Genomic DNA, 26,766 nt, shown 5'->3' on the forward strand with positions numbered 1-26,766 from the left:
TTCATTTTGATGTTCTAGATCTAATATTTTACATGTACAATTGTTGAAATAGTAAAAAAAAAAATAAAAATGAAAAAAATAAAAATAAAAAAACGCCAGAGTTCTTTCCATCGCACCCGTAGATATGCACAATCATCGTTTACTTTGTCGTGATATCCACCTTGGTCACCACCATGATGTGATCACCCGAATCGTGTCCATGTCGAGGACGCCCGGTCGTGATCTCAGCTTCAGTCTGATAAGGCTGTTTCACCAAATCAGGCACATTCTGGCCAACGAGCTCTATCTCGCTGCCCTGCTCACGAGAGAGCTCCGTCCTCCCATCCTCATCATCCAACTTGGCCCACAGCGACGCCTTGCTGGTCAAGGTGTGGTGGCTCTGGGGCATGCGACGACCCGAGCTGTCGGGATATGATGTGTTTGGGTATGAAGGACTTGACGAGTCGCCCTTGGAGCCGAGGGCGAGGCGGATTACTGGCCAGCAGAGGGGCAGGTTTCCAACGCACATGGCTACGCCGACCTCGGCGACGTACCAGTAGAGGAAGACGTATGAGTTGGGGTTGCTGAAGTTGTAGTATCGGTTCAAGACGGCGGCGAGGATCTAAAACAGTCAGTGATTGAGGCATGGCAAGGGATATGGTCTTCTTACGTTGAAGACGCCAAGACCAAAGACACAGCAGAGTCCGATTTTCCTGCAGCTGTCAGTAAAGCCCACTGGGTAATTCTAAGGCTTGTTCACCTCTTGCGTGGTAATCGAATCTTGATCATGAGGGGAATAGGGACGAGAAGCAACATCAGATCGGATGAAATGTTGCAGGCCGTCGCAAAGATCATGTGGTTATAATACGTCGCGCATTGCACTGAACACCGTTAGCATCTGAAATAAACGCGACACACGACAACTCACTGATCTTGACTGGTACCCTCCAATACTCATAGGTAGGACTGCACCAGTAAAAGACAAACATGAGCGTGACAAGCACATAAGTCACGGCGCAATACGCGGCGACGACTCTGACTCCCCAGCGTTGTCGCGTCGATGTTCCCTCTGTCAACCGGCCGTACATCAATAGCAGGCATGCCTTGACCGTCCAAGTCGCTGTGAGGGTAAAGATCTCGAGCACAAATGTCATCTTGCTGCCCCAGATGGCTTGAGCCTCCCCCTCGGGGGTGAGGTTGGCGGCAACATCGGGGGGCAAGTAATTGCTGCCATTCTTGGCGACTTGGTTGATGCAGACGACAACACCTGTAAAGTTGAGCTATAGAAGAAGGATGTCAGTGATCTACAGAGTGAAAATGGAAAGGGTGGGATGGGGGCGTACGAGAGCAAAGACCATGAGATAATCTTCAATGGCCAAGAGACTCCATTTTCCAATCTTCATCCGTCGAGCTATTCTGTAAAGTAAACAGTCAATAAAAGGATTCTTGCCAAGAGATATCTGGTAATAGTAATACTCACAGTCGACAGACGACAGCTGCCAAGCCAACAACCCAAAGAGTCCAAGACTCCAATAACAGCGAGTCTAGAAATTCCATTGTTGGACGGTCAAGTTCAACGTTCCATGCCCGCCAAGAGCAGACTTGTCGCTTGTAAAAAAGGGAAAGAAACGAAAAATCTCGCGGAGAAATTCCTGCAACATTTTCCCTAGAGGAAAGCTTAATATTGGAACGGCTTCGTTTACAATCAAACCCCGTTCAGGGGAAACCATCCTGACACCGGCGTCAAGCTCTCGACCATGGTCTCGCTCCCAGACCACACGTTTCGGTGTTGAGCTACCGGGCGGGCGATTAGCATGCGGGATATTGGTGCGCGTGCAACTTGCTTTGTCTCTTTAACCGGTTGGATTTTAACCTTGAGTCCGAGCAGCCGCTAACAATTTCGACAGGGGCCGGAGGGACACCAGATCTAGACTAAAAACGCTGGGGCCTAAATTACGGTGACATTGAAGGCGCTCGAGACCGCGGGTCGGAAGACGGCCCTGGCTCCCCGCTCCGGCTGGGCAAAAGCTTAGCTCCCTGGGGGCCACACGATGGAGATGGGGGGATGCGAATATTGCGATTTTCTTGAGCTTCTTGGATTATGACGATGATGATGGTGATGTGTGATTTACAGAGCCTCAACGAGGCTCAATTAGCATTTATTGACACGTAGATTAGGTTCCATCTAAAGTGGTTCTCTTTCTGTTGGTTCCATAAATACAGCATTATCCCCTCGACCAACAGAGGATTTGAGCCTGTTCCTTCGTACTGCCGGAATTCTCCGGTTTTTCCGTCCCCTCGTTCCAGGGATCATCCTTATCCAGCGCATCCTCCGTACCTTTCAGCTCGGGGGATGGGGAAGGCTTAGTGGCCGTGCTACTGGGTGAAATAACCCATTTAGTGCAAACCCATGGTTCGAGTGCTTCGTACAGAACGATAAGAGGAAGCAAAAGCAAGACGGGCCAGCGGGGGCCCTGCAAACAGGTATGCGCGCGTAGGGCACAGTTATAGCTCCCTTCTATTTCCACCCTGTCGACCTGCGCCCTCGGCGAATAAAGTGTGCAGCCCGAGACACAGCCATCACGGCGCTAGCAAATCTCCTCTCCATGGGCGATTTATTCTCGTCCATTATCGTCTCAGCCAGGCCCGTTGCTTGCACCACCTAATCTACCGTGTATAAGACTCTAACGTAGCACCCGATTAGCCTCTCCAGCGCATTGCCCATCTCCAACCAACCATGACGAACCCACGGACAGCTGCGGACGCTGACGACTTCAGCCACCGCATCTTTGACTTCCTGATCGTCGGTGGGGGCACCGCCGGCCTGGCTGTGGCCTCACGTCTCGCAGAGTCTGATGCCTCATACACGGTTGGTGTCATCGAGGCGGGAGGCGTCGTCGCCCAGGGCGAGGACGAGATTGACATCCCAGGCCTGTACGGGAGGTCACTGGGCGGCCGCCACGATTGGCATCTCGCAACGGTACCGCAGCAGGGTCTCAAGGGGCGCTCTCTGCCCTGGCCAAGAGGCAGAGTTCTAGGAGGCACTAGCGCTCTCAACTACATGGCCTGGAACCGCGCCAGCAAGGATGATTACGATGCATGGGAGGCCCTGGGAAACGAAGGGTGGGGTTGGGAAGGTCTTCTGTGAGTGCATCCATCTCTTATCAAGGATTCCTTGTTTGCATTGGTCGTTAACCAAGATTGAGCTGAGCAGGCCATTTTTCAAGAAATCTGAGACATTCCACCCTCCAAGTGCCCATGTACAGAAGCTGCAGAACGTCTCCCACGACGCAGACACGTTTGGCTCCTCGGGTCCCATCCAAGTCTCGTATCCCACTGATTACTCCCCCACGCACAGTCTCTGGCATCCGACTCTCAATGCAGTCGGTGTCGAGACTAACTCCTCCCATGTTGGGGGTTCAAATGTCGGCGTTTGGACATGCGTCAACGCCGTAGACCCTCGATCAGCCACTCGTTCCTTTTCAACTGGCTACTGCTCGGCCGTAAGGAGCAATCTGCACATTCTCACCAACGCTACGGTAAATGAGATTGTTCTGCAGGAGTTCGACGGCCAATATGTGGCTACGGGCGTCCGCTTCTCATGCAAGGGCCAGGAACACACTGTCTCAGCGTCGCGCGAGGTTATCCTGTCTGCTGGTGCCATCAAGTCACCGCAGATCCTTGAACTCTCCGGGATCGGCAATCCCAAGGTTCTGGCTCAGGCTAAGGTGCCGGTCAAAGTTGACAGCCCGACGGTGGGAGAAAATCTCCAGGACCACTTGAGTAAGCACCCAAAGCCTCTGTCAACTTGTCTGCTAACGTGAGGGATCGACAGTGTTGGCGGCGATATTTGAAGTCGACCCTCTTCTCGCTAATCGAGACGATCTACTGACAGATGAAAAGCTCGCCGCTGTCGCGTGGGAAAGGTATTCTCAAGACAAGACCGGTCCACTGACGATCCTACCCTGCTCTCTCTGCTACGTGCCTCTCAACCACTTTGTGCCTGAAGAGACTCTGGCTCAGCTCTCTGCCAAGGCCGATAAGCTGACGGCATTCGATGCCGACAAGAAGGCCATCTTGAAGCAGCGACTCAATGGAGAGTCCAAGCTAGGCCAGATTGAGTACATCTTTGACCTTGGCAACTGGAACCCCTTCTTCCAAGGCCAAGACGGCAAAAGGTACGGCACAATGCTCCAGATCCTCCAATATCCCTTCTCTGTCGGGTCCATCCACATCCCGCCGTCCTCCACATCGGGAGAGGACCACCCTAGCATTGACCCGCGCTACTACGGTGGCGCACACGGGGCGCTAGACTTGGACGTGATGAAGGAGGCGGCGCAGTTCATGGACCGCATCGTCCACACGGAGCCCCTGACTGGCATCATCCGCGCGCCAGCCTCTCCGTCCTTGGCAACGCTTCGAGACGATCAACGCCTCGAGGAGTGGATCTCTGACAATACAATTACCGATTGGCACCCAGTAGGCACTTGTGCCATGGGTGGGCGTGCCGGCATCCGGGGCGGCGTCGTCGACGACCGTCTGCGTGTCTATGGCGTCAGGGGATTGAGGGTGGTCGACGCGAGTGTCATGCCGCTACAGATCAGTGCACACATTCAAGCTACCGTGTATGCCATAGCAGAGAAGGGGGCGCACATGATTCTAGAGGATGCGAGAAAGTCAAGATAGATTGCGAGTAGATAAGGTTATTTCTACGTTTTCCTTCAAAGTTCACAACGACCCGTTCATGCCAGATGTCACACAAAGGCTGTGCGTGCTGATCCCGTCAGTCCGAGCGAGGGTGGCACAACCTTCACGACATGTGGTGGCTGGCTGTCAACACGGTCTGTGTTAGTGCTTTATCGAGAAACCAATCACATCTCAGGATCAGAGGCTGTCTTCATTCGTGGGATTCGCATAACGCGGCTACTGGTCTTAATTCAGGGATTATTCCTTTCTTATGACTCGGATTAGCTCACCTGAAGCACACTTTATCCGGCATTCAGCGCGCCACGATTCAAGATCAACACAACATTATTCAAGTTAAGAGAAGCTGATTCAGGGCCATAGGTCGGCGATCTGACATCGGATCTAATATAGCCTTCTCGAGATTCTGGCCTGATCATATGTCACTTGGTGAGATAGCGTCATGTCACTCCCAAATTTTCTATCCAAGTCTTGCCTGTATAACTTTGTTTAGCTCTTTTCATACATTCAACTAAGATAGAAAAAAACTGTTCCAATGAGGATCAAGGCTAATAATTACATAATGGTCGACGATACAGCTCATCGTCCTTTCCACTCTGCGTTCCACTACGTCCGGCATTCCCACAGCATTATCTCATGTTAAATAGCCGTATTGCCATGTTGGATGTGCCGGTGCCAACACAGATTACCCTAGATTAAAATATGTCCAAATCGTCGGAGGAGAAATGTCAAGCATCGGCAAGATGCAACACCTGGACACAGTTATCTGGGGGTTGGTTTAAACTAGATGCTTCCTCTGCATGTCGTGCTGCTAGATCAACACTATTCATTATTTCTCTTCTTTCTTTATCAGTCCTTAGCACGTGTCAAGCACATTACGGCGACAAACTTCGACTGACATCAAATACAAGGGAGTAGCGCGAGGTCAAAGTACGCATGGTAGCCCAGAGTCCTGATCGAAAGATGAATAGACCTGCTTTAGCTCAAAAGATGATGTCCCCCTAACAGTTGATAAATTCCCATAAACTCCATCAAACACTTGACCCAATCTCACATATAACCAGTATCGCGCACCAGTACTAGTCCTCCCTAGCCTTCTTCGAGTTTGCAAACGTCTCCTCAACCATCTTGTTCTGGTGGATAATCTCATCCCTCGCCCCCTCCCAGGTCTTCCTCTTCCCGGTCTCAAAATACCGAAACATGTGTGCTGTCTCAACGCCGTGGTTCATCAAGTTGTACATCTCACTATCCTTCCACCAAAACTTCCATCCCGCCCAACCCCAGCCCAGATTCTCCATGCCTGTTCCGGCTTGTTTGTGCATCCAGGGCTGGAACTCGTACTGCTTCACCATGCTGACGTCCAATCGAGGCTCAATTGACCAATTCTTTGCGACCCAGTCTTGATGTGTGTCGACCCATTGTTCCATCTCCTTGTATGAAGGCAAGTCGCTCACGCCCCGCCAAACGTTTGAGATGGCCATGCTCATCACATCGCTAAACGAGAAGCCGTTGTTCTTGCCAAACGCCGAGTAGCACAGCATCGCGCAGCTATCGGCATATTTGGGCGGGAAGACGTTCATGTACAGCCGATGAATAGGAGGACCTCCGTAATTGTGAGCTTTTGGAGTGCTTGTTTCAATGAATGGCGTCAGAGAAAAGTCGGCACGATAACCCGTAGTGAAAATGACGCTGTCAACATCATCCAGCACTGTGCCATCGTCAAAATCGATCGACTTTCCACCCAAAAAGCGCTTAATACCATGCAAACTCGTCAAGCTTCCATCTTGTAGGTGAGGAAGGCAGTCTTCGATCAGACCAGGCAACCGCAGAGTGATGCTGGGAAATGGCTTTAGACGCCATTCTGGGTTTATCTTGAAGCCGGCAGTCCGTGAAGCGAGCAATGAAGCTGCCCAGTTTGCCATGTTTCTATGGAGAGCTGGCAGGTTGCGGGCGATCCATTGGCTAATATTGCGGCGTCTCCATGAGATGATGAGATCTGTTGGCCGTCCGTTGCGATATCGCTTCACGACGATTTGGCCGCTTCGGTGAGAGACGTACACCTTTCGAGCAGTGCTGATGAGTTGAGGGGCAATCTCGCCCGTGGTGGTTGCGAGACCAAGGAGTACCACAGTCTTGTCTTGGTAAGCCTCAGGGCTGTTGGCTATTAGCAATGATCCTGTCACCGTATCTGAGCTCACAGCCGTTGATGTCCCAACATAGGCTCCCGGAACCAGTCTCTGAGGTTTGAGTTCACTGACCTTCGATATTGCTGTGAATGCACTATTTCTCCCTCATACGTCTCTTGCCCTGGAAAATGTGGCATTTTCTTCTCTGTCTGATATCCATGGCAAAAGACGATCTTGTCAAAGTCTCGTGTTTCGGTCTCTCCGGTTTCTACTCTCTCAAGCTGAAGGGTCCACTTTGTATCATCCTCATTGCGCTGAACGAGCTTAACGCTGGTGTTGAATACGATGTATCGAGCCAGGTCGAAGTGATCGACATAGTCTTGCATGAACTCCTGAAACTGTCCTCGACTGAGGTGAGGAGGATATTCTATGGAATGGTCAGTTGCATGCCAGCGAGACTTCAAGTAAAGAACGCACTGTCTGGCATCGGAAAGTCGGTGAATCCACAAGTATACTTGCTGATATTCGCACGAGTCTCTTATTTCGCATTTCCGTCAACAGACTTCGCGGCAGATGGTGAGAAATGGCTATCACCTTTCAGAGCCGTTGTCCATCCATGATCTGCATCATAAGCCCAAAGCCCACCAACTTTGTCTCGTCTCTCAAATAGTGTAGCATCGAATCCATCCTCAAGTAGTTGTTTGAGCATGGAGATTCCTGTAGGGCCTGCTATAGTATGAGTGGGCTGATTTAATACCTAGTTGAAAATACTTGCCAGCGCCAATGACAGCCACTGTAGTTTTCTCCATCATTTCCTACCACAATCGAGTTCGTGTGCAAATGTACAAATGCAAGCTTGGGTATGGTTAAAGAGATTTATCGTGGATGTTTCAGGCCAGCGCGATACCACTCTCTTATTATGTTCTCAGCAGAAGCTCAGCTCTCAGGCTTAGCAAAGCCCCTCGAGAAGCTTACGTAGGATGTCTCAAGAGCGCGAGCGCGCGTCCCCTCATTGAGCAGCTCGGAATCCCAAGTTTTAGATTGGCTAGTTCTTCTAGGTCGACGTGGTAGGCGTCACACGCGATGCTTCACAAGCCAATCAAAAAACAGGTTTGACAACGGATAAGCTGGACGCGGATAATCATCCGAACTAAAATCTCACCTCAGAGATGGATTGTTGAAACAGGCTTTCGCAAGGGATATGTTGGCGAGCCGACGAGTTATGGCGAAAGGATATGTCGTATAAGACCATGTCACGATATGTGCGCTTTCTTACTCACGGCTGACACGTTTACGGCGACCAAGGGAATAAGCGAAGGGGAACTGCTCTTTTGGCGAATGCGAAGCTCACTCATTCTGCCTACCTGTAGAAAAACGCTTAGTGGCCTGAGGCCACGTTCTCTGAGCTGGAAACATGTAATGTGAGGAATTTCCATTCCAGTCTAGGGTAGTGATGACGTCATTGACCATTTGAAAGGTCATTGGCAGGTCACGTGGAGGAACTTGAGGCCGCGAGAGGCAGGAGCGGGGAAGTTCACGTGCCTGACTCCACCAGACATTGGCTCCACAGCAAACGTGAGACGCGCGCGTGACGCGAGGTCAATAAAGTTACCAACCCACACGCGCCATCTCCAGTTTGCGATCAATTGTAACCGACATCTTGGTCTGGGCGCTTTAGAACAATCCCTCATCTCACGTCTTGATAACATGAGCTCGAAATTGGTAAATTGGAAGTTGCGCTGAAAGACGTCCGCGCCGCGAGAGATCCAATGACCACGTCATTCTGGACGAACCTGTCGGATCAGCATCTTGGCAAAGCAGTGTGCCGGGCTGAGAATCAAGGCTGGAAGTTGGGTGAGAGTACGTGACGGCGAAAGCGTGAATGAACAGTGGGTAAGATCATGTAAATAGAATGAGCCAATATCAAGGCACCGCTACAAGGGAACGTCGAGCGGTGTCTTTGCTCATGTATCTGACTCCGATTGATAAGGCAGAAATTACATTTCTTCTCCGATCACTATGCAGCAGGTCACGCGTAAGTACTCGGGTCTTTTGCCTTGTTGGAGAGATTAATCACGGTGCATGAATGCTGCAGTTATGCCGCCACATTACGTGACAGCAGAAAGTATTTTCACAACTGCGAGGTCGCAAAATATCTGACGCCCTTCGAGATCTTTGCCCGTTCTTGGTGTCCATGAGCTGATACACGACTGTTTTCCAAGATTTACATTATCGTCATCTTTTTGAGCGATTGATCGTATTGGCTCATAGCAACATGATTGATAGAGAGGGCATAGAGCCTGTATTTACGGGCATTCAGAGACGGCCTAATGCTATGCACAGCGATACCCTTAACCAAGACAGCCTTTTTGAGGTACATCATCAGAAGAGCCCATGTACCTTCATCAAATGTACCAAATCAAAGATAAAAACCCCTGTCTGGTGCCCATGTTTGCTCTTGAAATCTTCTTTTCTGTCATTCCCTTTCCCCCTTCCACACGGACTCACTTATTCACTCCTCTACACATACTCGACACACTTCAAACAACTGGGCTTGCGTTCATATTTGCTCAGAATGGGCTGCGTCCAAAGCAAAGAGGCCGGCCACAATCTGGTTGGAAACCGGCCAGTGATGTTGACCGGCTCTCTTCCTGAGGCAAATGCAAACCTGCATCGGCACCCCCCTCAACAAACGATCCAAGATACTCATTACCAGCAACCTGCCAAGAATCAACCCAACTTCAAGCTCACGCAAGTGGTGGAGGATGCAGAGTTGCCTGATTATCACCCCGAAGCCTCGGTCGACTACATCCTGCGAACCATTCTGGATGCCGAGAATTTCTCCAAGCATGGAATCAAGGGCGCCTTCAACGTCCTGGGCGACCGTCATTTCAACATTTTCATCGACTCCAGCCACTCGCTGTCTTCCGAGACCCGGTGTGCAATCTTGTTGGTGGCCACTGTCTTGTTGATCATCGCGAAGGCCAAGAACTGTGACATGACGTTTTACTTCACCGGCTACCCGAACAAGAAGAGCAAGAATCTCTCGGAGATTGACAACCGACATCTCAAGGGTTTGATCAATCTGTGGAAGACTCAGAATTGGCAGGAGGCTCTTGGGATGGTGCGGTACACGCAGTCTTTCCAGGACAAGTTGGGGATCCAGGACTGGACTCATAAGCGCAGAAATATTAGAGATGATCAGAGTGATGTCGAAAAACACTCTAAGCTCCTCAACTACTGCCGGGAGAAGATTCTTGCCTTTTGGCACGGCTGGCACCAGCGAGAGCTCACCGTGGACAGCCTTGAGAAGCTGTACGGATCAGCCATGGTCAATGCCAGTCAGCAACTGAACTCCCTAAACTCGACCGCCTTCACCTACAAGAGGGCAATGGAACAGTATACTCGTCTACAGGAACTGTACCAAAAAGACCCATCACAAGCTTTCCCCGTCTCAAACATCTTCCTTCTGGGGACAGCCATTCAACCAACTGAACTGGCTGCTATCCAGGAGGCCCAGAACATTGGGGGGAAAGCCGGCAGTGGATATGGAAGGCCTGAAATGCTCAACATTGAGGGACGGGGCACCCTCTTTCAAATCTCCTCCGTCGTCACGATCGCCCGTATGACTGAAACGTCCATCAAGCTCTACAAGAAAGTGGACAGCTACGGAAAGGGCGAAGATGACATCAATGATTTGAACACGCTTAAGGAGAGGAAGGTCTTGACAAACTTCCTGAGCCCTGGAGAATTCTTTAAGATTCTCAACTCTCATGAGCCGGCAGTGGATAACGATGTCCAAATGCCTACCGGCGATGCCATGTATGGCCGACAGCTTCTCAATGCCACCGACCATACTATCACTCTGCCAAGCGTGAAGCAAGTCAAGAGGATCTTTGGCATTGAGGACCTGTCGGCGCTACCTCGTGCTATGGACGACAGTGACGATGAGGATGATAAGCCAGCGCCCCCTCGGACGGGTCGTGCCAGGTTCGAAGTGTCGACTGATGCAGCAGCAATGTGTTCTTTATCATAGTTGATGCCCGGCCCTTGATGGGTTAGCCGAGCCAGAAGATCCTGATGCAGCAGAGCGTAGCTCTGACAAGTACGTCACGCCTGCCGCATCAAGCATGGCCTGACTAGCGACTTGCGCAGACAGTTCTTGTACTTGTGACTGGGAGCTTTGAAGGAGAAAAATGGGAAGGGAAGACGGACAGTTTTGTTCAGAAGGAGAGGGTGAAATGTCAACATGTGGATGAGTGGATTTCAACTCGTAGTAACTTCTTGATCGAAATCGCTGGTAACCACACCGCCATGAACACCCAAAGCCGTCTATCGGACGCTGTGATTCGCTCTATCCCCTTCTTGAAGTTTCCGGCGCGCACAGGACGAATGAGTCCTCGACTATTCACCGCCCCCCTCTTGCTGGTCCCTCGCCTCGAATTAGCCCCTCAAATTTAATCTTGCTTGAGCTGAGATGAAGTCCGAAGCCGAGCCAGAAGGCGAGAATGCATGTCCAAGGCCATTGTAATAGCTATGAATAGGATTAGAATATGTCGAACGAGGAGAAGTTAGGAGCACTAACGCAGAACGGCATATGGTAGGTATGCCGCATACAATAGAGTCTGCTTGGCCTCATGACTGATGACCTCGGGACCTAGGTGATACATGTTGTGACACACAATGGCTGTGCAGAGACCGGTGACTATACCGTAGACACTGGCTGCAAGCTCACCGGGACCAGAGAGACGCTGTTTCGACAGCAGTGCTCGAGTGAGATACAAAGCAATAGGGAACTGCACTAGCAGCTCGACATAGACAAGGAAATCGAAAAAGTGTCCAGGAGTCTCAATATGGTAGTACGGGTCAGACATTGTGTTGATGTACCACTGGCGGTAGGCAACGAGAAAGTGAAGAGGTGAGCCTGGGGGCTGGCAGAGAGACTGGGGATAGAATGGGACAAAATCAACGCCTGTACATTGTCGTCAGTTTCACGAACTTGTTGAGGCGTTGGGCACTCACCAAACATTGCGCTCAAGTGCAAGAGCACGACGAGCAAGTAGACATAGTCCCTAGCTGGCTTAGGAGATGCCATGATGAAGAAGTCTCTATGATGATTGCAGTTTCAGGGATTGAAGAGAGAGTGAGAAAGATGAAAGGAAGAGAAAGAAGCGAAGAAGAGGAGAGATGATCAGCCAGCAGGGGCTACAGTGTTTAGCCCCATACCGACGTGGTCTGGAGTTAGTGCACTATTGCATGCACGGGTAAGTGTATGCGCTGACGTGATATAGGCTTATTGAGCTCCGCGCTCAGGCTCTTAGTGCTGACTGAATGGTGATAATTGCAAGGAAACGTGTCGCGATTGGCCCAATTTTGGCTGAAATTATCACCAACGTGCTGAGCGATAACGGAAGACAAGGTGAAGAAAAGAAGAATGTACATGTTCTATAAAATATTGATCGAAAATGGTCTATGAGCTATGTCTAATTACAAAACCGTATCCAGTGTCTGGGTCTCTTCTGGCTGAACCGGCGGATCTTCGGCTTCAGCGACACCGGTCTCAGTAGGAACAGGGGCATCCTCGCACTCAATGCACTTGATGCAGTCCATCTCGGTCCAGGTAAGACCGCGGCTCATTGGGCTGAAAGACCAATCCAACTTGGATGCGTACAGAGCGCAATACCTGTTGGGAGTCTCATCGTCGTATCCGAAGGAGAGACAGCCTGGCTTTTCGGCACAGGCGGAAGCGCAGGTTTGCCACTCTTGAACGGGAGTCTTCATGTCCTGATACTGCACATCTACGGCTCCAGAGACGAATCCGACTTGGAAACAGGTTGGTGTTCCGGGGACTTCGTCGGGGATGTAGCAACCTCCGGGAGCGGACACGCCTGAGGGGCAGATGAGCTGGGTAGATGTGGGAGTGGTAGAGGTTGGAATCAGGGTCTCGGATGTGGTCTCCTCTACCTCGGTGCTAGTCTCCAAAGTGGTGGTGGAAAAGGTAGTCTGTTGCGCAGTTGTGGTCTCTTCAGCGCCTGTCTCGGTTGTGGAAGCGGTCTCCTCGGCACTGGTCTTGGTTGATGTGGCGGTAGCCGATGTGGTCTCTTTAATGGTAGTTTCTGATGCCATGCTGGCAACGGAAGTACTCTCTTCAGAGACTGTCTCGGTAGCGGTCTCGGTAGCAGAAGTGCCCTGTTCCTCAGAAGTGGATTCAGAGGCCGGGGCAGTCTCCGAGGTGTTTCCCTCCTCAGTAGCTGCCTCGGTGCTCGCCTCAGTAGTCGCTTCGGTAGCTGAGTCGGAGCTGACGGTGTCGCTCGAAGCCACACTGGTAGCATCAGTCGTGGCCTCAGTGGTAGCCTCAGTGGTAGCCTCAGAAGTAGCCTCAGTCGTGGCTTCAGTGTTGGCCTCAGTGGCGGCCTCAGTGCTGGTGACAGAAGGCAGTTGGCTGGTCTCGGTACCGGCAGCATCAAAAACAAGATCGGCATCGCCGATAGTCTCAGGAGTCACCTGGTTAGAGACAAAGATGGAGTCGATGTAGACCTGAGCTGAGCCACCACTGACACACGTCAGGGCGAAGCTCATCTGCCCTTGAGTGACCTGAATGTTGGTGGACACAGTAGAAGAAGCCCACGAAGAAGGCGTGTTGGAGCTAGGGAAGTAAGGGGTCGAGGTGAAGACATTGGATCCAAAGGAAGCCTCAATCCTGCAGGCACCAGACTGAGCACTGGACTGAACAGCGTAAAAGAACTGGACAGTGTAGGCCGATCCAGCCTGGAGGTTGGTGAGTTGTTGAGAAATGGCCGCATATTGTCCCACGTCTCGCTTTCCAGGGCCAGGCTGGGTGCTGGCCGCCTGCAGGCTAGCACAGTTCTGCTCCGTGCTTCCGCCGCCAGTGTAACCTCCACCCTCGACGTAGCTGCCCTGGCCTTCAACAACAAAGTTAGAGATGCCACTGGGCGAGTTGGACCTCCTTCGGAAGTCTCCGCCCTCGATCTCGTTGACGATAGGTCCGGAACCGTGACCGGAGGTGGAGGTGGCCGATGCGCTTGAAGTGGTAGCGCTCAGGGTCGAAGAAGAGCCAGGTCTGCAGGGGCCGGCCGAAACGGAACCGGCCAGGGCCAAGGCAGCGAACGTGCCGACGAAACGCATCTTGTCGAAGTTTTAAAACGATTGTAAAGGTCGGATGACAAGATGGGAGGTTCCAAGTTGAACTTGTGGACGTTGGGGTTTGGCGGGCAACAGCCTGGTGATAAACCCTTTGTGAGGTTTGTCTAGACTCAACGGGCCTTCGGTAATCCCCTAACATAGTGGACCCAAGAATCCGAACACAGGTGGTGAGAATGGGTAGTGTGTCCTGATTCAGGCATTCAGCTTGTCGCTATTGCAAGGCGGACTCTTGTGCGAAGCCACAATAACCAACCCCGTTGACTATCGAGCGCCTTTGGCGCCACACCAAGCAAACGGCCAGCTGTCGGGTTCAGCTGCAGGCAATGGTGCTGGACTAGTTCTCTTAATAAAGCGAGGCTTTTCCTGAGCGAGAGGAGCCCCTTATGTCTAAACGACGGCCTCGCATTCTGGCCGCTCTATTAGGAAGCGCTTTATTTTAAACGTACGATTTCTCCGGTGGTTGACTGAGACTTTTAGAACTATTGTCTACCTATGCCAGCCATTAGCGCTATGTGGCATTCTGTTAACACTTCGTCTCGTAGATAGCATCTCAGTTCTTGCACGGCGACCTCTGCTAGAGTCTGCCTATGTGTGCACCTTCGGCTCCGCTCGCACAACCGTTTCAGTCCTTTCAATCGAGGAGAATGGTGCGTTTTTTAACGAGTCTGGTGTTGTCGAGCTGTTGGCAGATGCTGCCAGTCAAGCCACGAGGTCCAGACTCTTGCAGTCCACAATGGGCGCCAATAGTGTGGCACGCTATTCACAGGCTATCAACAAAAATTGGAAGCAGAACCCACAGTAATTTCGGACTTGCTGCTGCGGATTATTCGCTGTTGCTCGTGGTTGGCTATCTTTCCTTCGTGCTAGACCCAGAAGTTGTTTTGTTTCACGTGGCAGACATTTGACAGGGCTGGCTGAGTGGACGTTGTCACCTTGAGGCTCTTTCGCAACCAACCAATGCGACAGATGTTGGCCCCTCCCTCTTCTTCATTGAACCTTATTCTCCAAAAGTGATGGCCTTGTAATGAATAAACTCTTCGATCCCATATTTCCCACCAGCACAGCCCCATCCACTGCCTTTGGTGCAAGTCGCGGGACCCTTGATACTAGCTGCAAGAAGCATGACATCAGCAAATCGAGCATCAAGAGGGATAGGATGAACTTACGCTTGATTGCCAAGGTCATGTCGTTGATCTGAACCATTCCGAATTCCAGCTCTTTGGCTAGGGCGACCGCTCGTTCTCGGTTGCTCGTAAAAATTGCCGCCGACATGCCTCCCTCTCGCGAGTTTGCTTCAGCAATAGCTTCTTTGTCGTTCTCGACTTCGACAACAAAGGCGGTAGGTGCAAAACCCTCTTGGCTTGACAGGATTGACCCCCGTGGCACATCGGCTAAGATGGATGACGCCATTGACGCCGGACCAAGCCGCTCGGAGCTGCCGGCGACAACTCTAGCCCCCCGTGACAATGCATCTTGGACTGCCACATATGCTTTATCGGCAAAGGTATTGGAAACTGCAAAACCAGCCGAGGGCAACGCATCGATGGCCTCTGTGAGTAGAGAATAGAACTTGTCTTTGACCGAGGAAATAACAATGATTCGTTCCGTCGAGAAACATACCTGGCCATGAAGCAACGTTGCTCCCTGGGCACAAGCTTGGGCTGCCCTGGACAAGTCGGCGTCTTCAAGGACGATAAGAGGACTTTGGTCCCCAAGTTCCATGATCGTAGGCTTCAGATATTTTGCTGCCATGGCTCCAATAGCCTTACCCACTACTGGACTTCCGATGAACTCAATCTTGCGCAGGTGAGGATGCGAGATGACGGCCTCGGTGATTTCTGCTGCTGTTCCACGTGATGACACAATGAGGTTGACAGATCCCTTTGGAAATCCGGCTTCGAGAAAGGTTTCTGCCACGAACTGATGTGTCCAGGGGCACATCTCAGAGGCCTTGAGAATGACCGTGCAGCCAGCAGCCAGGGCGGTCGCCACGGCGCGGACAGCGAGCAGAAGCGCGCCGTTCCACCTACAGAACAAAACTTTAGCTAGTGTATGGAAATTAAGCTGCTTTGGAATTGACACACGGAATAATGGATAGAACCGGTCCGATCGGCTCTCTCACCACGATGCTCCGTTCATCGTGAGCCGGATCCGAGAGATCTTCCAAGGCAGCGGCCAGCTCTTGACAAATAACGGACATGCTACCAGCATTCATCTTTGCCCAGTCCTCGTTACAACTGGTCTCGGTCATCTGGCGGTGCATTGCATCGCTAATTCCGTTGTCAAAGAGCTCTGCAGCCTTGGTCAACAAGCGGCGTCTCTCGTCAGTGGGAGTCTTCCGGTAAGCCTGGAAAGCTTTCCATGAGGACTCAAGAGCCAAAACAGCGGTGCTGGCATCGACAGACTGGCTGAAGTGAACGGTTTCCTGTTTCTGGGAAGAGAATATCGGAATGTATGGTTGGTGAGACCTGGCGAGGGGCTGGCCATTGATGATGCAAGCTACAAAAGGCCGACCGTCAGCGTCTTTGGGAAGTACAGTAGGCATTTGAGCGAGGATTCCAATAATAGGCGTAGGGGAGAGGAGAAAGAGAAGAGGTGTGGTATTGACTGCAAGTTCTTGATAGTCTATGAATCCAGCACGATGTTTCCACGGCCTCACTAGATATACGTATTTGGTATTGGAAGACGGTACTATGAATACCTACATGAAGAAAGTGCTTCGGGAATATTGATACAAAACCCTCAATCGGATTTACAACTTTGTCAAAAACGCTGCATAAGGCCAGACCGGATTTACAACAAGACGGAGGACGATAAACCCGATCGCCGAGAAGATGAGCGGGGGTGTTTCTGGATGCTAAGAGAATAGAGTTTCGGCACTCGCACTCGGTTGATGAACGGGCCGTCCAAACCGATGATTCCCCGACTTTACGGTCCTTACCGAGGCCTCGAGGGTCAAACACCAGTTTATTGTAAATTGGCTCAACAATCTCCCCAGCTGCAAATAAGTTGTGCAGCCTCATTAGACCTGGGCCTGGCTGATTGCCCGCAGAGTGTTCAGCCTTCACTCGTCATATATACTGTTTTTATAAACTATCTGGTATGCTCTCGAGTACGTGATGTAAAAGCTCCGTACTAGGATAAGAAAAGAAATAGAAAGATAAGATCCTGAAGCAATTCTACTACAGGGCGTAGTCAACAACAATAACACGAGAGTTATTAGGGCCCTAAAGCTCTTGCCACACCGGCCGAACCCTCCCTGCTCACGGATGTCCAGGTAGTCATACTAAATCTCGTTGCCGCTCTGGAGGCAGCCAATGTGGCCTTCCAGAAACACCTTGCAGTTGCCGCTGTGGCCGCCGCTGGGTCTCTCGTCCTTGTTGCTAAAGTGCAAGGTCAGTCTCCCGAGAGCTTGAAATAACATCGGATCACACATACGCGTCAATATCATAGGTCAAGTCATCATTGCGGATCAGCTCGTCGTTGACGGCTCAGTCACAGTTGCGCACCAAGTTTATGACCGAGGAGCACATGCCGCTGCCCTCGCGCTTGAACTGGTCTGAGGACAGCGACTTGTAGCGGGGATCTTTGTGCTCAGTGCCACAGGGGAAGGATTATCCCCACCCTTGCCTTCGTTGTTGACCTGGCACAAGGCTGTCGATCCAGGCCGCTTAGTAGGGAGGGGCCAGACTGGGCGTCCAAGCGGAAAAACGGCTTGAACAGTTCGGCTGCCTCATCTTCGTCCCATGTCATAAGCTCATAAGCTTAAATAAAAGTAGCGATTACTTATGATTACAAGTACCTAAGAAAGGGAATAAGATGAGTTAATATTTGCACTATGCGGGAGACTATTTTGAGAGAAAACACAACGCATAGTTCTATTTGCCCTATTTCGTAATACGTTAGGGAATAGTCTGCATGTAGTAGTAACAAATACTATATATAGAAGGAAGCTTGTTAAGATTTCTAGTTATCTGCGAACTAAATGATGCGGGTGACCAGCTATACTATCAAGCCAGCGAGTTGGTGTATGATCTCTTAAAGAGAGTCTTGCTATGCCACCAAACTGGGAAAACCATGAGATATCCTGCCCAGAGGAGTGCTGCCATTGTAGCAAACTGTTTGACAGGACCGACTTCGTTCATCCAAGGAAGCGAAGCGTATGATACTCCGAACCCGACCGTATTCTTCAAGACGTTGACAAGGACTCCGATGTCTCCGGCGCGTGCTGGGATGGTATTAACAGCGTAAGAAAGCAGGACGTTTGCTGAGGCTGTTAATCCAAAGGCAAGCATACCCCATCCTACACACACTTGGATCCAGGTGTCAGGGTGTTTGAGACCGTAGCCAAGAACCAAGCAGCCTGAAGGACTGATGAGCATGCCGAGAAGAGCAACCGGAAGTCGGCTTGCCGGGCTAGGGCCCCTGCCGTCTTTTGCAGATCGTATATACAAAAGGTCCGAAAGGTAGCCGCCAAATGGAAGTCCAATAAGGAGACCCAGCAGAGGTGCAACGTTGAGGAGGCCGATTGACTGCGGACCCCACAGCAATGGTGGCTGGGCATATGTCATACCCAACAGGATCGCGATAATCACTGTCCAGCCAATGGTAAGCCCAAAGACGTAGACAGTGACGAGAACTTGAGGCACAATCAGCATCTGTAGTGGTTCGAAGAAAGCCGGGAAGGCTCTGTTCCATTCCAATGGCATGGGTCTCTTTGTAAAGGATAGCGATATCCACTCGGCTCGAGATGAGACAGTGGTCTCGGGCGATGGCGGTGGCAGTGTTGCTTGGGCATTCTCGACGATAGAGCTTGTCGCCTTCGGATCGGACGTTCCAGGGTCCGATCCAGAGTCGTTCGTCGGCTCTGGCTTGTGGGTAGTTTCGGGAAGCATGAGAATCGAAGCCAGTAGGTTGAGGCTTGTAGCAATAGAGAGGATCCTCAGATACCATCTCCAGCTTCCTTGGTGTTGGGCGACGATACCGGAGAAAATAGGTCCCACCGCAGACCCAGCCGCGAGACAACCGACATAGACCGCCATGGCTCGAGCCAGCTGATGATCTCTGAAAGTCTCGTGCACTATGGTCGGGCCAAGAGCTTCAACCAAGCCACCGGCAAGGCCCCCAAGGATACGAGAAATTCTCAGAGATTCATAGTCGGAAGCCTCGCCGGACCAGATATTGAAAACGATGAAAATGGTCAATGATGCGAGGATCGTGTATCGTTTTCCGAAAATAGCGACCAAAGGGAGGGCGAACACATTCTAAACAAACGCGTCAGCCACTGGACAACTCAACACGGAGCTGGCATGCGTGAACAGGGGCCAAACATACCGATATTCCCAACATCAAGAGGGAAAAAGTAGTCAAATCTGAAGCCTGCGACTGGGAGCAGTTGAACTCCCGGATGATCAACTCGAAAATGGGTGATATGCCGGCGGCCCAAGCATTGCCGAGAAGGTTGTAGAAGCTAACGTTGAAAAGGACCACGAGGCGCCACCAAAGGGGCCAATTCTATTGATCGTGAGCACGAATGATGAGACTCGGGTAGGATGTGTAGCGTACGTATGGGGACATGGTGATGATTCAATAGTGTTATGATGAGAAAACAAGATTCTTTAGTATAGTAGTTGGACTTCCAATGGTCTTTATATGCTTTATTCGGCTCGGGCGGCGTCCGTCTTTGCCCCGGAGCTCGCTCAACTACCCCAGACTCCCTGATTTACCCCGGATCCCTCGGTCTGGGGTAGCCCGACTTTCCTGCATTACCCCGCAAACAAGATCAAGATGATCTGGCTAGCGGGATATCCAATTGCTTCTTTCCGGGCCAACCGAAACGAAGGTATTACTTATTACTTAAGGGATCAAAGCCACTCGAAATATAACAAAACTAAACAGCAAATCAGCATAGTCACTTTAGCAATTGGTTCTCTTGTCCCCAACATCGAAAATGGCCGCCGTCGAGATTGGTTACAACAAGTACTTTGTACCTGAGAAAGATCTCAAGTATGTGCCTCCATATCTTGGAAATACTCCCGAGACTACGGAAGAAGTCAAGTGCCCAATTATCGGCGACTGGCCTAAATGGCTGGATGGCACACTGATTAGGTAAGTATTACTAATAACAATGTTGACACATATACTGACATTGTCCTCACAGAATGGGAAGTGGTCGTTTCACAGTTCCTCTGTCAGAGGACGGTTCCAAGCCCAATGCTGTGCTTCAGCACTTTTTCGACGGGCTCGCCATCTTGCACAAGTTCAGGATGAGCAATGGGCAAGTGTATTATAGCAGCCGTCATACCGCTGAAGGTGTTGTGCAAAAGGCAGCCCGGGATGGATACATTACGACCACAATGTTTGGCCCCAACGCCAATACGCCCTTGATCGAAGCCCAAGATCCATGCTCTGCACTATTGGGCGCGCAGGTGAGATACCTTGAGCTTGGATAAGCCTGATGTTGCTCTAACAATTCTAGCAATCATTGTATCTCCCCCAGGGACACCTTCTCCCGGACGAGGTGAATGTCAACGTTGTTCCCAGGAGGGGAATGCACATTCCAAATGGCCAGAATCCTCATGACATAGGAAGTCTGGCTCAAACCCCCGAGAAGGAAGAAGTAAGTGGATGCCCACAATACGAGTTGCACATCTTAACCATTAATAGATCCTTGTTCATACTGACTTCAACATGCTGCAAGTATGCAACGCCAAGACACTGGAGCCCAAGAGATTGCTCACCTACGCTCAAATCAACCCTGAGCTGGCTGGCTACGGTATCTGTGCCCACCCTTGCAAGGACCGAAAAAGAGGCATGACGTTCAACTACATTATTGATCCAGTCACGAATGTCTTGTCGATTTTCGCCCTCGACTATCGATCTAACCCGGCTTCTTTGCTTTGGAAGACGCCTCTTCCTTGTGAACCTTGCTATATTCACTCGCTGGCTATGACTGACAAGTTTGTCGTATTCATTCGAAACGTAAGTATTTAACCGGATATATTGTTACGCTGCTGATATTCACGGTCTTGTCGCAGCCCATTCATATGGATGTCAGTGACGTCAAAAAGCCGGTCATGGAGATGCTCGAGTATGAGCCTGAATCTCCCACACAAATATTTGTCCTCGAGAAAATGAGTGGTAAATAGTATGTGCCATAAGCACTGATCTCTCAAGTTTCCCTTCTCAGAGTCGTTGACTAACAATAAGAACACAGTGTTGCCACCTACCATTCCGCCGACGGCTTCATGTTCTTTCACTCCGTCAATGCGTATGACTACGTGGATGAGAAATCCGGAGAAACAAACATTCATGTAGACGTTTGCAGTTACCCAGGAAACTACATTCCTTTTCGCGAGTACAGCTTGAGCAACGTTGTCGACCCTGCACGCCCTTATCAAGACGGAACTCTTGTCAGGTACGAGCTTGAAGCCGTAAACTTGGCAGACATTGAGAAGCCTGGCCGTGTCATTGTGGCAGCTGCCATTCCTGGTGTCGCATCCGAGTTGCCTCGAATCTCCAAGAGAGTGTCCATGCAACCTGGTTATCGCTACGTCTATTCCACAGCTGGGAATGGTGGCCCGGCTCCAGGAAGCTCCGTCCCCATAGGCCGACTTGGAAACGGCTTGAAGGTTGTCCAGGGTGCCTTCTTTGGTAGCCTGGCCAAGTTTGATTGGCAAACCGGAACTTACAAGCGCTGGCAGCCTCCCAACGGTGACAGTTGCCCATCTGAACCCATCTTCATCGAGAGACCTGGTTCTACCGAAGAAGATGATGGCGTTGTCTTGACCATCGTCATCAACAAAGAAGGAACATACAGTATTCTAGTTGTTCTGGATGGACGCTCGTTCACTGAGATTGCTCGGGCTGATATGCCCCAGGTGTATAGTTTGGGTCCTCACGGGACCTTCATTGAGGGGGCCTTTGGCGAGTGAGAGAGTGGCGTAACATGGAAGTCAGGAACGAGGTAATTGGCCAGGGGTAGTAGCAGGGTATGGGCTGGCATCTGCGCCCCAACAAGTCTTGAGTGATATTTTATTTCCTTGAGAAAACAACATTCTAAAAACTCCAGAAAATGGACGTGAAGATCTATAGAATACAAAAAGAATTGCTCGACTTCGAAAACAAGACTTGTATAAGAAACGTGCGAATTCACATGACCTACTCCTAGGGGAAACAAAGTGCTGGATACACTCGTGGCCTTTGCTGAGAGTCAACTTCCGGGGAAGGGTGGAGTTGAATAGCCAACTACCCATGATATATCACAACCTCCTTCCCTTTCTATCAATGTGGAGCGTGGTGATGTGTTTTCCGGTTGGACCTTGGAACGCGACTGTGATGTGCTCCCGGGCATTTGGGTTGGTCCCTCCCTTGTGCCAACTTTTCTTTCCACTATTCGCTTGTTAGAATTAGGCTTGAAGGAAAGGAATCTGACATGCGCTTACTATTTGGCCGGGGTGCAGAGAACCGTTGCAGAGCTGAAGTTCCTTGTATCCTGTTGGGTATACGTGACGATGGCTTGTTCCGCTTCAGATGTTCTGGCCCCTTCGTTGGTAAAGGCGATGTAGTCGGTGCTGTTGATGCCCATGGTGATACGTATTCTTCGTGTTATAAAACAACTGTATTGTGACGGTGATCTGCTTGAACATCTCCTTTGACGGGATGCATCTGTCATCTCTTATAATCATCGTTCTGCATCCATTAGAGGCGCCAGTGCTTCTATCTTCAAAGCCTTTTTGTTTAGAGACCGCCCGGCCTGTCTTAGCATTCTGAAAAATGTCAAGATGGTTGATACATAAGCAAGAAAAAAACTGCACAATGAGAAGACATATGGGTGTTGCCAGTCATTGACATCAACGCCAATTGTTTCTTTGTCATAGTGGTGGATGCCATTTTCTAGAGACGTCAATAGCTAACACCACAACGTTGGCATGAATGTCTATTTTCGGGGTATGTGGCTTCACGACAAAGCGACAACGGAAAATGAAGGCAACCAGCTCATGTTTTCTAGTTGCCGGGATATGGTAACTGTAGTCGCAAGTTTGCTGGTCTGCGAGGGGGCGTAGGAACAAAGAGAAACATATGTTGGGAGGCTTCTGTTGGAGTTGTTGGCTCCTTTGTTGAATTCTATAAGCATGAAGTGTGTGTTGTCACACCAAGGTCACCGTCTTAGTGGTTGACTTAGCACATAGAGTGGGCTGCTCTATTACCACAAATAGTTTGTTTGTCTCGTGCCCCTTTGAAGAAGAACAAAGGCTCTTTCAACCTATTTATGTGTGCTTCATGTCATAGCTACCAACCAGACGGGAACCTGAGTTTGAGGCCGGCCGGGGCATTCATGCCTGAGGCAGACACCGGAACCCAAATGAATATATGAACAAAGATTCCCCCCATCTTCCTCCTCGACACGAAAACCCATCTACTGTCACAAGGGCTCCAGAGACTAACAGACATTATCGAACATGGGCAACTTCTTCGCGAAACTGCTACCATCCCCAACCCAGCCTACGGACCAGGCAGACCAGGCCCCCGATCAGCAACCCGGCCAAACCTCTCAGCTTGATACCATCTCTGAAGGTATCGAAGACGAGGTCTCCCAGTCTGACCCTGTCTCTGAAGGCATCGAAGAGGGAAAGGCCGCATACCGACCTGGGGGCTTTCATCCAGTGTACATCGGCGACGTCTTTAACGACAGATACAAGGTCCTCAACAAGATTGGCTACGGCCAGTATTCCACAGTCTGGCTGGTCAAGGACCTGCAAGCTAGGTGAGTGAGCTTCTAGTTTTCGCCCTTATTCTTAGCTAACATCCAGGTCCAGCAGTGACAGACCAAGCGTTTTTCGGGCATTGAAGGTGCTGAGCGCTGTATGCTACGGCCAAGGATACGACACCTTTGAGAAGGAGATTCTCACCCATCTTCGAGATGGGGATCACGACCAGCTGGGCTACAACTACGTCTGTCACCTTGTTGATGATTTTGAGCATCAGGGCCCAAATGGCACCCACACATGCCTTGTGTTTGAACTCATGGGCGAGACACTTCGCAGCTTCGGCGTTTGGTTCTCCGAGCACATGATCCCACCTTCAATCATGCACAGATTCGCGATTCAGCTGGTGCTGGCGCTCGACTTTGCCCATGAACACAACGTTATCCATACAGGTATGTTCCTCGTTTTGATAAGCTTATAATTTCTCTCACACTGACCATCGAATAGATATCAAACCGGATAACATCTTTGTCAAGTTTCGTGATCACTCGCTGATCGAGTCTGGCTATCTGAAGGAAGTCCCCATTCCAGAGCAAGAACGAGAAGAGACTCAATACTGCCCAGTCCCTTCACATCCTCTCCGTGGGTACTACTTCGATACCGGAAACACTCGTGTAGACCAGTTCGACATTGCACTGGGTGACTGGGGAGTCTCTAGCTGGACGACAAAGCATCTCTGTGAGACAATCCAGCCGGTGGCCCTTCGGTCTCCCGAGGTCCTTATCGGGGCTCCCTGGAGTGCCTCTACTGATTGGTGGAACTTGGGCGCTGTCCTTATCGAGGTCTTTTGCGCTGTTCGAATGTTCGATGGCAGAGTTCCCCCGGACGGACATTACGAGCTCAAGGAGCACTTGATTGAGATTTTTGACCTCTTCGGGCCTTTCCCCAAGGCACTTCTTGAGAAAGGGAATCAAGAAATTGTTCGTGACGTGTTTGACGAAGAGGGATGCATCAAGGATGCAGAACCATATGAAGGGCCTGGTCTGGAATCAGAGGCTTACCTGCCTGGCCTGAGCCTGCAGATGAAGGCAGGCTTTTCCTCGTTTCTAGAGCTGATGATGAAGATTGACCCCGAAGAGCGCCCTTCGGCAATGGATCTCTTGCGACATCCTTGGTTGAATGCAGTGCGGTCTTAGATAGTTCAGATGAACATGTGTGGAAGAAGACTGTCCTTGCATAGAGCATAACTAGTAATGACAACCTTGTCTCGCTCCCGCTAGTCCTAACCCTGTGACTTTTCTCTCCCGTCGTCTTGGGTCTCACTAAACTCCGCCTCAAGATCAGCCGTCACTGCTTGTCTGTTGGCATCCCGCCGACTCAGATATAGGATGGTATATATGATAGCCAACTGCACAACGGTCGTTCCAAGACTACTCTTGAACCCAACAATCCACCTCGGTGCGCCTGTGGCTGGGAAGAGGCCAACCTGTGCTCCCGCCATGATGCCCTGACCAATTGCGTTCATGCTCGCCGTCACGACGGCTCTCTCTTCAGCATCGTTTGCCATGATGACTGTTGCCCAGCCCATTGACATCGGGGACATTGCTGCCGATGGAATTAGAAGGTGTTGGCGGATGGACTTGGAATTGTACTTACGAGCCATAAAGCCTTGGAGCATAAAGGCAGCCAGCCGGCCCTTCTCACCGACGTTCCACACATTCAAAAGGATCATTCCAATTAGAACGGGTACAGTCGTGATGGTAGCTGGGACCCAAAAATTTCCCAGCTTATCTGCTGCAACTCCAGCCGTGAGTGCGCTAACAATCATAATGGCTGCTGTGACTGTCGGCAAGGTATTGACTTGGACGATGGAGTAACGGTCTGGGTTGGCTCTGAGATACAGAGAGAAAGGCTGGCCACCTGGTAGAATATTCAAGTCGAGAATGGTCCAGAGGACAACAAAGGCGTAAAAGTGCCAGCGGCCAAGGACACGTTTGAAGATGGTTGTAGACAGCTGAAGCTGTGGAGGTGCAGTCAACCCTTCAATTCGCTTCTGTGCCAGGGAATGCTCAGCATGAGACAGAGCCAATGGTTTCTTGCGTGAGGGAACGTCCGGGAAGACTATGTAGCCACTGAATAATGGGTAAGCTACCGTCTCGGGGAGTGAAAAGGGGTACTCACATGAACGCAATTCCAATCGTAATGATTCCATCAATGATAAAGAGCCATCTGTGAAGCGGAAATATTAGTAAATCATAGCGTGTAATGTACTTCAAGCCTTACCTCCAGCCAGAGAGGCCATGGACTCCGTTCAGATTTTTGTAGGCAGCTGCCTGAAGATATCCAGCAAACATAGTACCACCTGGACTTGCAATGAAGAAAAGGGCAATTCTCCTAGCCACCTCGTTGGGTTTATACCACGAGCCAATGATGTAAATGGTGCCAGTGAAAGAACAACATTCGAAAAGGCCAACAAAGAATCTCATGGCGTAGATGGCTTCAACATTCTTGACCCAGGCTAGTCCAAAGGTTGCCAACCCCCATCCAAGCTCGAGCGATGGGAGGACAATGTTGGCTGGGTATCTGGTCATGAGATAGCAAGCTGGAATCATGGCACCGCAATAAGAGGCCCAGAAGGTGGCGGTGATGTAGTTGAGTTCATTTCCCCACAGGCCAATCTCCTCTCTCATGCCACTGGCAAAGAACGTCAGCTTGAGCCATTATAAGGCGTATGGGTGACTTACCTAACAAAAGCGTTGGTGAGAGATTGTTGGTCGAGATACTTGGTAAAGAAGGACAGGCAACCAAAGACAAGAATACTCAGATCAAGTTTCAAGACGACCAGTTTCTCAGAGCTAGGCATCTCACGAGAGTACCATCCGACAAAGGTCATGAGCCTGATCCAAAGATTCTCATGCCCGTCGGACAGATTCCCGAACTCATGCTGGCTGTGGTTGTTAGCCGCAGGCTCAACCGTCTCAGACGGCGTGTCTTTGGCGAAAGCCATGGTTGGCAGCTGACGCTCTCAAAAGACGATGTATGAAAATAAACTTGAAAATCTCACGGATAGATTTGAGACTCGGCGG

General features: G+C 50.6%; 11 protein-coding genes across 11 annotated transcripts; 4 read left to right on the forward strand and 7 right to left on the reverse strand.

Annotated features, from left to right (window-relative positions):
- Positions 1-139: 139 nt before the first annotated feature.
- On the reverse strand, positions 140-1,337 carry LRP88_00515 (uncharacterized protein; the record flags this gene model as incomplete). The annotated part of the gene is made up of 5 exons (XM_083237223.1): positions 140-601; positions 650-692; positions 740-860; positions 908-1,259; positions 1,323-1,337. 5 exons carry the CDS (start codon positions 1,335-1,337, stop codon positions 140-142), a joined length of 993 nt encoding a protein of 330 aa, XP_083107114.1.
- Positions 1,338-2,716: 1,379 nt separating this feature from the next.
- Positions 2,717-4,665, forward strand: LRP88_00516 (GMC family oxidoreductase; the record flags this gene model as incomplete). Its single annotated transcript, XM_083237224.1, has 3 exons — positions 2,717-3,123; positions 3,194-3,762; positions 3,815-4,665. The coding sequence occupies 3 exons, from the start codon at positions 2,717-2,719 to the stop codon at positions 4,663-4,665; spliced, it is 1,827 nt and encodes a 608-aa protein (XP_083107115.1).
- A 1,097-nt stretch (positions 4,666-5,762) lies between these two features.
- Positions 5,763-7,296, reverse strand: LRP88_00517 (flavin monooxygenase-like protein; the record flags this gene model as incomplete). The annotated part of the gene is made up of 3 exons (XM_083237225.1): positions 5,763-6,837; positions 6,981-7,236; positions 7,287-7,296. The coding sequence occupies 3 exons, from the start codon at positions 7,294-7,296 to the stop codon at positions 5,763-5,765; spliced, it is 1,341 nt and encodes a 446-aa protein (XP_083107116.1).
- A 2,088-nt stretch (positions 7,297-9,384) lies between these two features.
- LRP88_00518 (uncharacterized protein) lies at positions 9,385-10,845 on the forward strand (the record flags this gene model as incomplete). The annotated part of the gene is made up of 1 exon (XM_083237226.1): positions 9,385-10,845. The coding sequence occupies one exon, from the start codon at positions 9,385-9,387 to the stop codon at positions 10,843-10,845; it is 1,461 nt and encodes a 486-aa protein (XP_083107117.1).
- A 421-nt stretch (positions 10,846-11,266) lies between these two features.
- On the reverse strand, positions 11,267-11,904 carry LRP88_00519 (transmembrane protein 6/97; the record flags this gene model as incomplete). Its single annotated transcript, XM_083237227.1, has 3 exons — positions 11,267-11,343; positions 11,395-11,781; positions 11,832-11,904. The coding sequence occupies 3 exons, from the start codon at positions 11,902-11,904 to the stop codon at positions 11,267-11,269; spliced, it is 537 nt and encodes a 178-aa protein (XP_083107118.1).
- Positions 11,905-12,296: 392 nt separating this feature from the next.
- LRP88_00520 (uncharacterized protein) lies at positions 12,297-13,955 on the reverse strand (the record flags this gene model as incomplete). Its single annotated transcript, XM_083237228.1, has 1 exon — positions 12,297-13,955. One exon carries the CDS (start codon positions 13,953-13,955, stop codon positions 12,297-12,299), a length of 1,659 nt encoding a protein of 552 aa, XP_083107119.1.
- Positions 13,956-14,970: 1,015 nt separating this feature from the next.
- LRP88_00521 (uncharacterized protein) lies at positions 14,971-16,518 on the reverse strand (the record flags this gene model as incomplete). Its single annotated transcript, XM_083237229.1, has 3 exons — positions 14,971-15,083; positions 15,140-15,999; positions 16,058-16,518. 3 exons carry the CDS (start codon positions 16,516-16,518, stop codon positions 14,971-14,973), a joined length of 1,434 nt encoding a protein of 477 aa, XP_083107120.1.
- Positions 16,519-17,983: 1,465 nt separating this feature from the next.
- On the reverse strand, positions 17,984-19,550 carry LRP88_00522 (major facilitator superfamily domain-containing protein; the record flags this gene model as incomplete). Its single annotated transcript, XM_083237230.1, has 3 exons — positions 17,984-19,237; positions 19,308-19,487; positions 19,539-19,550. 3 exons carry the CDS (start codon positions 19,548-19,550, stop codon positions 17,984-17,986), a joined length of 1,446 nt encoding a protein of 481 aa, XP_083107121.1.
- A 373-nt stretch (positions 19,551-19,923) lies between these two features.
- LRP88_00523 (carotenoid oxygenase family protein) lies at positions 19,924-21,907 on the forward strand (the record flags this gene model as incomplete). The annotated part of the gene is made up of 6 exons (XM_083237231.1): positions 19,924-20,081; positions 20,134-20,401; positions 20,452-20,592; positions 20,640-20,954; positions 21,011-21,120; positions 21,190-21,907. The coding sequence occupies 6 exons, from the start codon at positions 19,924-19,926 to the stop codon at positions 21,905-21,907; spliced, it is 1,710 nt and encodes a 569-aa protein (XP_083107122.1).
- A 1,527-nt stretch (positions 21,908-23,434) lies between these two features.
- On the forward strand, positions 23,435-24,876 carry LRP88_00524 (uncharacterized protein; the record flags this gene model as incomplete). Its single annotated transcript, XM_083237232.1, has 3 exons — positions 23,435-23,739; positions 23,792-24,132; positions 24,188-24,876. 3 exons carry the CDS (start codon positions 23,435-23,437, stop codon positions 24,874-24,876), a joined length of 1,335 nt encoding a protein of 444 aa, XP_083107123.1.
- An 86-nt stretch (positions 24,877-24,962) lies between these two features.
- LRP88_00525 (uncharacterized protein) lies at positions 24,963-26,687 on the reverse strand (the record flags this gene model as incomplete). The annotated part of the gene is made up of 5 exons (XM_083237233.1): positions 24,963-25,285; positions 25,337-25,812; positions 25,862-25,909; positions 25,964-26,374; positions 26,425-26,687. The coding sequence occupies 5 exons, from the start codon at positions 26,685-26,687 to the stop codon at positions 24,963-24,965; spliced, it is 1,521 nt and encodes a 506-aa protein (XP_083107124.1).
- Between the last annotated feature and the right edge of the window lie 79 nt (positions 26,688-26,766).

Source organism: Fusarium phalaenopsidis, assembly GCF_050370095.1.
Source record: "Fusarium phalaenopsidis strain FUZ10S chromosome Unknown contig_32276, whole genome shotgun sequence".
NCBI classification, from domain to species: Eukaryota; Fungi; Ascomycota; class Sordariomycetes; order Hypocreales; family Nectriaceae; genus Fusarium; species Fusarium phalaenopsidis.